We start from the raw sequence: 11,479 nt of genomic DNA, 5'->3' as shown, positions 1-11,479 counted from the left end.
GCACGGCACAAGACAATAGTCTTAAAACAACAACCATTGTAATGGTTTGGATCATCCACCATCTTCACACACACACACACAATCCTCTGTAATGGAATATCCACGTTGTTGGAACTCTGTATCGTAGGGAACTCGTGCTGTCCAACGGAGCAGAGCGGGTGCCAAAAAGTAAAATGCTTCAGTTAACTCAAGAATAACACAAAGTCGCTCGATCGGTTTGTTGCATTTTAATAGCTGCATGGGCATTGCGAACCGTGCGAGATAATGAAGCAAGGTGAACGGTGCACCATATATAACTGAGGGATTTTTTTGAGCAATTTTTTTCCGAGTTATTTGCTCGTGGCACAATATAAGCTGGGTCTAATGGTTGCTTGACTAATTACCATGGGCTCTGCTCTTGCCCACCAGTAGAACTACACGTAAGGTTTTTTTTTTAAAAAAAATAATTTTTTATTTTTTTACGTGCATCCCGGAAGGCAAGTAATGTTTTCTAACTTCGCTACACAAGGGCACGTATATATAGAAACTCTGAAATCTGGCAACAAAGTCGGTATGCACTTCATGGCTCCTATTTGTACTTCGCGATGATGTCTTGATTTGGCCATCCTTCTTGTGGCGGAGAAAGCAAGGCCAAAATGAGCAAGGGCAGAAGTGGAGTCCAAGTCACCACCTAATTAATATCGTCACCTTTGTAGAAATTTTTATAATGTTCAGACGGGAAGACCCAATCAACATGCAAATTAACTAACAAGGAAAAATTAATAGATCCGAGATACGTAATTATTTCTGCAAAGACAAGCTATGATTCCCTTTGCCGTGTGGGGGGGGCAAAAGAAAAAAGAAAGAAAAAAAAAGTGAAACACAACAGCATCAGCTGAAGAGCATAGCTGAGTGAAGTGATAACGAGGGACGTGAAGGGAGGCTATTCATGCTAACGGCGGCATTTCGGAAAGGACCATCAACCATCAATACAAATCGTCATCGGTGAAGAGGGCGTAACGCTGGAGCATGGCCCCGCACTTGGGCAGGGGTGCATCCCTCAAGAAGCCGATGGGGTTGGCCTCTCGCCACTCGGAGGATATGCCATTGTTGCTGGTCAGCATGACACGCGCACGGATCCCGTGGTCGGCCGGAATCTCCTTGCAGTCGTCGCGCGGGCTCTCCACGAGAACCACCTCGCAGGTCTCTTCTTGGTGATCGTCCGTGATGTCGATCACGTAGTTTCCATTGCCGTCGGTCACTGCCTCCTCCGACCGATGAGCTATTTCACCGCTTCCATAGTGCTTGCATTCCAGCCTCACCTTGGCCCCTGCATTAATTCATACATACAATAGTCCATACGTCATTTACATGCATGCGGACACCTTGGCTCCTCCAGTTCACCGGATCGATCGATCCTCTTTAAACACTAATATAACGGTGTAATTAATTAAAGACCTCAACAACCAAAACTGATAGCTAAACTGGCTGTGCTTAGGCAAGATGCAAGTATTGATGTACCTTCGAGGTATTCGGTGTATTCATGAACGAAGCCAGCACGGCAGGTGTCGCAGTAAACTCGACCGCGAACGTGAAAGGTTGGAGTTGGGGTGGTATCAGCGATCCCGAGGAGGGCCGAAATGAGGCAGAGAGCAGCGAGAACAGGTCGGAACTTAGCAGCCATGGTTTCTTCGTATCTTTCTATCAATCGGAAAGGAAGTGAAACGGGGGGTTGTTGGAGAAGAAAGGAGGAGAAGGGAGAGGAGGCAATTAAGGAAAGAGGAATGGGAGTTTTAGGTGGCTTTAATGTGGAGTCTGCGCCCCGAGAGAAGCGGTGGGGAAAGAGCATGTCTGGCTCGCATGAAATGCCGGACTCCGACCGTTTTCTCTACGACCGCTTCTCAGTGGTCTGTAAACATCCCATCGCCGGACACGCACAAATCCTGTGACAAGTGCTGTTAAATCACAGCCGTCAGCCTTAATTCCATAACTCCTCTGATAAAATTACGTCTGGTGAAAGGTCTTGAGACTGAGATAAATGACAAGGGGACCGCGTGGAATAGAGTCCGATGAATTCCACGACGATCGATCTCATTCTTGTAAAGATTAACCTATGGCACATCAAGCTTGAATTGAAACTTCTAATGCGTTCAAATTTTCACAAACATTCAAGCTTGGAAACAACCCTAATACTATGGACCATGGATCTCATCTATACATACATATTCAAGCAAGATTTCCATCCCATCCCTCTTTATCTCAATCGATATGAACTGATATAATCCAAAATACCAACTGATATGGTACAGACAACCATTTTTCTTCTTTAAACAAATTTTAAATTAATAAATCTAGAAATCGATGGTTTAGTATTTGTAACTTGGATTTACTGTCGGCTGAGATCTCAACATCTCGATCCAAAATCATCAGTTCAAATCTCAAAAAATCTAAATTCCTTTCAATTTTGTTGCTTACCATGTCGGCCTAGATCTCTGTTCATCTCGGTCTTGGCCATTTACTAAGATAATTCGTATATGGAGATTTAAAAATCTTAACTGCAGATATAAGTAGTAAAAAAAAAATTACACATGAGCTGCTTATTTTTAAAAGAAACTTCAGAGAAAATCAAACTATTTTTTTTTCCTCGGAGATTTCTGTGTTTCCAAAACGTTTCGTCAGACTGAAGTTTCTTGCACCCTGACATTCCGATAAAAGAACTAGGCCAATACCAACAGCTCAGTGCAATGAACACTATTTCGATTTCTAGAACAAAACATGGATGAACCACGTAACTCAAATCAACAAGATGCAGCAACCCAAAAGGAGATCAGGAAAGAAAACAGCTAGAAATTCTACAACAGCAAACAAAAATGCTAAAATATGATAACCGCAAAGAAGCCAGCTAAAAATCTTTGTTCAACATTTTGCTGTCTTGTTGGTCACTATAGAACTCCATCTGCAGCTATAATTTAAGCTTTAATTCGAAAGACCGTTCACGTATTAAGCACCCAGGGTCCACTGTTATACCACTTTTTTTTTTTAAAAAAAAAGTAACTTTCATCTCTTAGAACCTACGGCATGAACCTTGGCAGTCAGTTCAATGATGTCTGCTGTCGACCATCTGGAATTGCAAAAAGAACAATGGGCTTTGAAGGTCTAAGGAATGGTACGTCGCATCTGTAATAGCCTTTCCTTTCAAGCTGAAGTATCTCTCCTCGCTTCAGATTACGCATGTTGGAATCCCCAAGGGCTGCAGTTTCTCGTCTGGTACAAGGATTAAGGTTATCAAGAAAGTCCTCTCCTTCTTCCAGCTGTTATGCAGCCACAGCAATCAAACAATCAAATCAGATGCCATTGCAAAAGAATTTTGAGTTCTTCGATAGTTGTAAATACTCACGAAAGATGCAAGGAAAGAAATAATAAAGTAATTATAAACAATACAAGTAGAACCATGACCTTTGCAATTAACAAGAGTTGCTGCCAATCAGAGATGAACTTTCATGTACAAATAAATAAGTCTACTTGCATTAAGAGATTAGAAGATTGAAAGTTTCTTTAGCAACAGAAGGCTTCTTCTGAAACATGAATGAGAGAGCACTAGCACATCGAACTATTGATTTTTTCCCCCTCATATTTTCAAATGTTGGCTCTTCATGCAATATTTTTTCATTAAAAAAAGAAGAAACAAAAATGGGGATACCTGGTTAAATGGTCCTTTTTTATCTTTGCTTGAAAAGGTAAAAATACACAAGTTCATGCATTTTCAAATGAGCAAGTGAAAATTTTACATACAAGTAAAGCCTTGTTTAGGTAGTTAGAATAATATGTCTAGGGTTTATAGGTGTGGGTTGTCTCTTTGTATATCCTGCACAGACTGATGTAACACAACATCATTAAACACCATCCTTGGTATGTATCGATCATTTGCTCATAATCTGTAATAATTTTTTGTAGGAGCAATGACTTGAAAGCATCTTAAAATAAGGAAAAGGATTAATCAGTTACACATATATGCTTCAGGAGTCTTTTCCGTAACAATTGAAGACCACCAAATTGAAACAAGAATAAAGTGGAGCACCAATAATACATGTTCTCAAAAGCACGACCTAACTGCCTAGGCGGTCTACCTAGGTGCCTAGAGGGCCTAGGCATGACCGACAAGGCACACTCTATTAATATACATAGACATAAATACATATACATACATACATACATATATATATATACACTCCTTTTTTATATTTGTAGTTATATTTTATTTTCACTACTTGACTGAAATTAACTTGCTTTAAAGTAAACTGAAAAGGGAATCAACATAAATCATGTTTGTTACTTCTCTTGTTCGTTCTCATCTCACCCAACTCAATGCCTCCTTTATCTCTTGATACTTGGACTAAGGAGCGGCCCTCCACCGGCCACCATCTTTCCATACTCCTTTGTGCCACCATCCAGAGGCTCTTCTGGAGTCTTCTGGCAGCCATTCAACCACTAGCAGACTCCAATAGGCAGCCAGCAGTCATGCAACTGCCACAAAGGTCCCCAAAGATATGGCCCCCCTTGCTTCCCCTTCTTTTCTCTTCATTCGTTCCTCTTCCTCTTTTCTTCTCTTCTTTTTTGAAAAATTCTTCTTATTCTCTTCTCCCCTTCTCATGTGAACAATCCTTCCTCTTTCTTCTCCTCTTATGCCTCTTACCCCACCCTTTTCTTCTCCTTTTCATCCCTCTTGTTTTGGTTTTTCTTTTTTTTTTTTTTGAGTTTTTCTGTTTGTCTTTTCTCCTCTGTCCATTCTTTATGTTCCCCCTGTCGCAATCTTTTCATTTTCCAGAATAAGAATATGGTATTTTAATTAACTTTATGACCAACGAGCTATTTCCGAGACTTGTCAAATTTGAAATTTTCAGAATTAGCTTATCACCTATCATCCTTATATTAACATGGTGGATTGATGTGTGATGAAATCATGCCTTGATTTTGATAATCTTACCTCCTATCAATCTACAATGGCATATTTATTTTTTATGCATGGTTTCAAAAAAATAGGATAACTATGTTGTTTTTGGACTTTATATATTCTTTTGCCACTTTAAAACATGGACTGCCAAAGTCACTAGGTGGTTTGCTAATGCAGTCTAGAGGTACCTACAGACTAGGAAAGCCTGGTCACTGTGACAATGTCACAAACAGAGATGATATGTACATGAAGATATTTAAGTCAGACCTGATAAGGAGGTGGCCTTGGATTTGTTTCCAGTGGATAAGGAGCAGACAGTTAAGTGTAAGAAAAGATCAAATGCATCCAGATGAAAGTAGTTAAGGGGAAAAGAAAAACCTAAGACAACTAGCATTGAAAGAGCTGAAAGCCATATTAAATGACACGGAAGGAAATCTAGCTGCTTGAAGGCTATCTGGTTATTGTTATGGCCTAATTTAGGCCAATTTGTGCATTGCTTGTTGACTTCCTAAAACTGTTTCAACGAGTAAGCCACATATAAGTACTACCTACTATTGTGCATCCAAATAGTAGGTAAGATGGATAATCCAATATATAAACTAAAATGGAGGCTCTACTTGCTCAGAGCTCTCCACCTGTCACGTGGATACTAATATTAAAGACGAATGAAATCCTTCTTGCATTCCATTACTAATAAGGTGAAAGCCACGTATTAAATAAATAAATGTATGTATTAATTAAATCAATATATTAATTAATTGTAGGCTATATAATAATGTTATTAATCACTTGCCATGTGGCAGGATTTAAATCTTTCTCACATTCCACATTATTATTAATAAGGTGAAAGCCATCTATTAATTAAATCAACGGGACAAGAGAACTGATATTGAAAATGTTTGCAGGCTATAGAATGATGGTTTTTAATTTGTATAAACATCATAACAATTAAAAAAAAAATCTAACATTCATAATTTATTTAATATAATATAATAATTATATATAATAAAATAAAATATAAAAAATAAATATATTTTAATTTGTTAACATATATATTTCATATCATATAGAACAATTACATTTTCATAATTTAGTTTTAACTCAAACTCAAGCCAATCAACACATCTATAACCTTTAAACTGAGTATAATCTATACTCTAACCTACACATATGTAATTTTTACTCCATGGCTTCAAGTAACAGCTATTGCAATGTTATAACGGCACTATGATAGTTTTGACAAACCGACATAATATTTTAAATTAATTTATTACAAGAGATGAATGAAGTGAGTATACAAGATATTTCCCTTATACTCATGAATGCTCTTTCCCTGCTATCCAAGGTCAGTGCTTAGAGTGGCTAGCTAGGTGGTCCAAACTAAGGTCTCATTATAGCTAATAACACAATCACTATTAATGATAAATCATTCAGATTATGAGAAGTCTCATATGGTCTAAATTAAGGTCTCATTATAGTTAATAAAATAATCACTATTAATGATAAATCATTCAGGTTATGAGAAGTCTCATATAGAAAGATACCTAAACCACAATTCTAAAACTCCCTTGCCTTAAAACAAATTGAAGATTTTAACTTTCTAATTCTACTAAAGTTAGGCCTCCAGTACACTGTCGGGACACTTTCCAAACACTTGACACAAATACTGGGCCCTAAAATCCTCCCCATCTGAACACCCAGATTCTATTAGGATCTATAGGTAGCAGCTAATTAATGTTATAACCACTGTTTCTTTAACCTGTTCAGGTCCTTCTTAAAGGAGTCTCCCATGTGCGTGTGAGTGGGTGATTTTTCAGTTCACAGGCTTAACAGCCCCTTCAGTTGGAGTCATGAACCAACCTTCTTGCGCAGCTTTTTGCATTCAACCCCCACCCTTTAAAAAAAATCATCTTCCACAAATTAATTACTATGAAATGAAATTTCCTTCTTCAAATCCTCTTAGTATTAATGTTGATCCACAGCTTTATATTTTGCATCGCTCTTTTCAAATTTCAATGTGATTCTTCATCCAACAATCTGGTTCTCTCAAATATAGCCTCAGCATCATCAATAATATGCCCAAGATTTGGCAGGCATTCTTTATCCAGAGTAAAAGTCAGATGACCTCCATTCACCCTCTAAAGTATGGAATCCTAGATCTATTTCACAAATTGCCTTGGATGATGATTACAAAGACTAGCAAGACTCCTGACTAAATTGTCAAGGCTTTTAATCAAGCACTGTTATGTTTAACTTTGCATTCAACCTCCCATCCTTTGAAGTGTCTTATGAAACCAACAAAATCCATTAGCACATCTTCCTCAGTCGAGGCATACATAAGCTGGTCTCATTTACACATCCTTTGGACACCGCCACACTCTGATGGCATAACACTTTTTCTCCACCGAAGCAACAGACTTTCCATTGCATAAGTGACCAAGACTTCCCACATGAAGATCAAGAGTTTGCTTTCAAAAAAATATGAATTAATACAGTCAGGTAGCTGTTTAGCTTCAATAGTAGAGATATCCTCATCAACCATATATAAATCCCTGAGCTTTTCAAAACATAAAGATAATTTTTTAAGGAATTCAGTTCAACCCACACATCTTTCATTTTACTAAGAATGAACTTTGAAAACAAGTACGTACATAAGCATGTACATACGCACCTACACACACATACCTACAGACACACATACACACCAGATATATACACAGACATACAAATATGCATACATACATACACACACACATAGACATACATGCATACACACACACATAGACATGCATGCATACATAACATACGTATGACTGTGCATCTAATATACACGTACATATGTACATACACACATACATCCAATGTACATGTATGTATGTATGTTTGTATGTATGTATGTATGTTTGTATGCATGTATGCATGGATTGATGGATGGATGGATGGATGTATGGATGGAATTAACTTGAAGGTGAATTAACTTCAATTAACTTGAAGGTGATGTTTTTACTTTTTACATACCTTTTTCTTCTTTATCAAGTAGTCAAATTCAACCAACGAAAGATGAACTAACTCATCCATTTCAGGAAGCCACGTAAGCTTCAGCTTTGTTGTTTTAACAGAACCTTCAAGGTGTAAAACTCCAATCAGATGCGTGATCTTCTCATTGTCCTTCTTGATTTCTTTTATGATAGCATTTCCCCAATCCATTAACGTTACCTCCTCACCCTCTGTGATAGATAATGCATCAGCATAATCAATCCATATTCTCTTTGTGTATGTTGTAGCTTTTGTCCCAGCGCCCTCAAATTTCTTATGCCTAGGAATAATGCGGACAAATGGCTTCTCTGGACCATCTATAAGAAGCAATATCACACGATTTTCTTCAAGGACAGCTGTATGTCTTGGGCATATTGGATCAATTATCTTCTTATTGATAGTCCAAAGCTTGTCCCACTCCATAAGGTTCAGATTTTTAGAAGCACCCTACAAGTTAGCAGGATATAAATGTTAACCAATGGACATTGTACATATTGAAGAGTCAAAAGTTGAGTATTAGAAATATCACCTGTTGAAGAATGAACTGTATTAATGCCTCAATTTTCAAACCCCTGCGTACTATGCCCTGCACGGTAGGGAACCGAGGATCATCCCATCCCTCAACTTTCCCATTTTGAACGAACCACAGAAGTTTACGCTTGCTAAGAAGCGTGTATACCATATTCAGTCTGCTGAATTCATATATTTGGACTTTCCGGAGTCCCATATCCTCAAGAATCCGATAATACTGTGCATTGCGATCATGATATTCACTCGAGCGAAGGGCATGGGTCATACCTTCAATGGAATCAACAAATGGACAAGCAAAGTCATAGGTTGGATAGATTTTATACTTGGATCCAATACGATGATGAGGATCTGGATTGCAACGGTAATAAACAGGATCTCGAAGCGACTTGTTTGGGTCTTGCATGTCCAATTTACCTCGTAAACAGCACTGCTTACCTCTCTCAGACCCTGCAATCATCTCTTTCCACAATGCCAGATTCTCACCAACAGTATTATTCCTGCACCTTGACTCTATGCCTTCCATCCTCTCTTTCTGCATCTGCTCCCGAGGTGTATCATCCACATATGCTTTTCCCTTCAGAATCAAGCTTTCAGCCATTTTCATCAACTGAGGAAAATAATCAGATGTGTAAGTAACAGCATCATATTTGATGCCCAATGTCTCAATATCTTTTAGCAGATTCTCTACAAACTCATTGCTTTCTTTTGAAGGGTTTGTGTCATCAAATCGAATAAGTAGCCGTCCTTGGTATCTCTGAGCAAAATACTGGTTCAGAAGAGCAGCCTTTGAGTGCCCAATGTGGAGGTACCCACTAGGCTCTGGGGCAAATCGCAAACACACTTCCCCAATCTTTGCACCAGGAAGATCTATTTCAAATGCAGCAGCATTTTCCTTTGAAACAATTGGCCCATTTGTCTCCTTTCCCTTTGAAGCAGGATTACTGCCTGATACTCCTCTAGTAGGCTTAGCTGCAGGTAACTTTCCTAACCCTCTTCTCCCAACATAAGCAGCTGTGACTTCATTGAGAGGATCACCATATTCCGCTGCAATGCTATCGAACCAACGAACTAGATTTTGGTATTTCTTTGATTTCCTAAGGCTTTCCCATCTCTGTCCAGTACCTGCAGACATTAGCTTTCAGAACAAGCAACAAAGACAGCTATAACATGATTGTTTAGTGGAAATTAATGTACGTAAGTTAAGACATTACCTGCAAGACCTGACCATACTGCTATGTCAGCAACAGACAAACTATAGCCAACCAAAAAAGTCCGCAGAGTAAGATAGCCATCCACACGGGCACAAGCACCCTCAAATTCTGGGCCGGAAAGAAATATTGGAGCAAACTCAAGCCATTCATCAATCTGCGAAAAACTTAGAGCAGTTTAGTAAAGTATTTTGGTGAGGCGAGGAGGAAAGGCAGTTCAATCAGCATCCACACAAAGTGCAATATAACATACCTGTCCTGATTCAAGCGCATCCTGGCCATAGAAATTGGGAATTGCTGCAACCCGCCCGATATAGCGTAGGAGTGTGTTTGTTCCTTGCAATTTCAATCTGTAGATTTGTTCTATCAGTTAGATTTCATATCGAGTAGAATAACAGCAATTGCATCAAAAACATTTATCCATTTTATACAATGAAACTTATATATTTAGCAGCAGCAAAATAGAATAAGACAGTACAGAACCACAACTAGGATGGAACATCTGGTTGATTTTAATTCAACCTTTAACAAAGCAATAAATGGGAAAATGGATCTACCCAGGTGATTAACGATAAATCAACTACCCATCAAAATCCCTACCAAACAATCACTCTTACTAGCCACGATTCATAACCAGCAAGTTTTATACAAAACGACCTAATAATTATGATCAGCCAACTATTTTTCACATAAAGGATAGAGGAAAAGAAAACTTATTAAAACTCCAACCTAACACATAGATACTGTACTACTCATATGAGCACATTCCCAAACACACCAGATGAATTAAAAGGAAAGGGAAAAGAAAAGTAGTGAAACTGCAAAACAAACCACAGATATTAACCCAAAGAAAACCTATAAAAGGAATCACAGTTTAAAATAGTTATCAAGCTTCCGGAAGACAGAAGCTCGATTGCTCAGCGAATTTTACATTGATCACCTAACTCATCATCGACGGCAACCACCAACATTGCTAATACTCTGTATTTCTCCAAAAAAAAAAAACTTTATTCCAGAAAATAAAAATTATCTCCAATATCGCCAGTTCCAACAAAGCTCCTCCAACAGATTCAAACTCCAGATCACCAACTTCTACGATCAGAAACTAACTATTATTTCTAGAAGATCTAATAAAACCAAGGAGAGGAATAGAAAAAAGAACATCAACTTTCCAGAAGGAGCTACACGGCGAAGAGATCTCCATAGATTCGAGCGGAAGTTATAATCTAGGACGGTCGGCGGACGCCGACTGAGCTGAAAACTAGACAATGGGCGGAAGGGGAATAAAAAAAAGAACCCGGAATCGAAGCAGAAAATAGGCGCGAAGCCTGGCGGGAGGCTGGGGTCGGTGGAGAGCGGCACGCCGGCGACCCTCGCTGCGGCGATGACCGGAAGCGGCGGGGAATCGGCGGAGAACGCGATCGTTATCTCCATTCTGCCGCGGAGCAGCCTCTAGGGTTTTGGGTCAGACGGCAGAACAAACAATCCGACCCTGCGGGCTAGTGGCGGCGGCGTAAGGTTGGGTTCGGACTTCGGAAGGCGTGCTTTGATCTTCTAATCTTTAAACTGATTCGCTTCGCCCAATGGATGCCGATCCAGGGGGAGCCAGGAAAGTCCGCCACAGCAGCCGAGTTACTTGAAGCAATTTTCCGGACACCATTAGGTCAAGTTCTGCGGGCAGGGAAACGGAAACTGGAGTAGGGAAGGAATCACATGCTCATCTAATTCTCCAACTTGTACCCTTTGTATCTTTATTTCTTTTTCGTAACTTTTA

The 11,479-nt window shown here is 39.1% G+C and overlaps 2 protein-coding genes across 2 annotated transcripts; both read right to left on the bottom strand.

Annotated features, from left to right (window-relative positions):
• Positions 1–813: 813 nt before the first annotated feature.
• On the bottom strand, positions 814–1,969 carry LOC103695590 (pollen-specific protein C13-like). The gene is made up of 2 exons (XM_008776958.5): positions 1,501–1,969; positions 814–1,309 (listed from the first exon to the last, which is right to left on the bottom strand). The coding sequence occupies exons 1-2, from the start codon at positions 1,826–1,828 to the stop codon at positions 966–968; spliced, it is 672 nt and encodes a 223-aa protein (XP_008775180.3). The 5' UTR covers positions 1,829–1,969; the 3' UTR covers positions 814–965.
• A 750-nt stretch (positions 1,970–2,719) lies between these two features.
• LOC103695586 (Glutamyl/glutaminyl-tRNA synthetase, class Ic) lies at positions 2,720–11,458 on the bottom strand. Its single transcript, XM_008776953.6, has 6 exons — positions 11,003–11,458; positions 9,959–10,055; positions 9,709–9,862; positions 8,496–9,619; positions 7,949–8,413; positions 2,720–3,290 (listed from the first exon to the last, which is right to left on the bottom strand). Exons 1-6 carry the CDS (start codon positions 11,137–11,139, stop codon positions 3,072–3,074), a joined length of 2,196 nt encoding a protein of 731 aa, XP_008775175.4. The 5' UTR covers positions 11,140–11,458; the 3' UTR covers positions 2,720–3,071.
• Positions 11,459–11,479: the final 21 nt, after the last annotated feature.

This window comes from Phoenix dactylifera, chromosome 2 (genome assembly GCF_051530095.1).
Source record: "Phoenix dactylifera cultivar Ajwa chromosome 2, Ajwa_hap1_PhDact_Kaust_v1.1, whole genome shotgun sequence".
Lineage (NCBI taxonomy): Eukaryota > Viridiplantae > Streptophyta > Magnoliopsida > Arecales > Arecaceae > Phoenix > Phoenix dactylifera.
Note: the sequence above shows the minus strand (reverse complement) of the source record. Positions and strands in the feature narration are given on the sequence as shown.

Excerpts from the sequence above, each read along its gene's own strand:
- LOC103695590 (XM_008776958.5), bottom strand. The coding sequence starts at position 1,828 with ATGCTCTTTCCCCACCGCTTCTCTCGGGGCGCAGACTCCACATTAAAG. Across the intron at positions 1,310-1,500 it reads ATACACCGAATACCTCGAAG|GGGCCAAGGTGAGGCTGGAA; the intron begins GTACATCAATAC and ends GAATTAATGCAG.
- LOC103695586 (XM_008776953.6), bottom strand. The coding sequence starts at position 11,139 with ATGGAGATAACGATCGCGTTCTCCGCCGATTCCCCGCCGCTTCCGGTC. Across the intron at positions 10,056-11,002 it reads ATTTTCTGCTTCGATTCCGG|ATTGAAATTGCAAGGAACAA; the intron begins GTTCTTTTTTTT and ends ACAAATCTACAG. Across the intron at positions 9,620-9,708 it reads AGTATGGTCAGGTCTTGCAG|GTACTGGACAGAGATGGGAA; the intron begins GTAATGTCTTAA and ends TAATGTCTGCAG.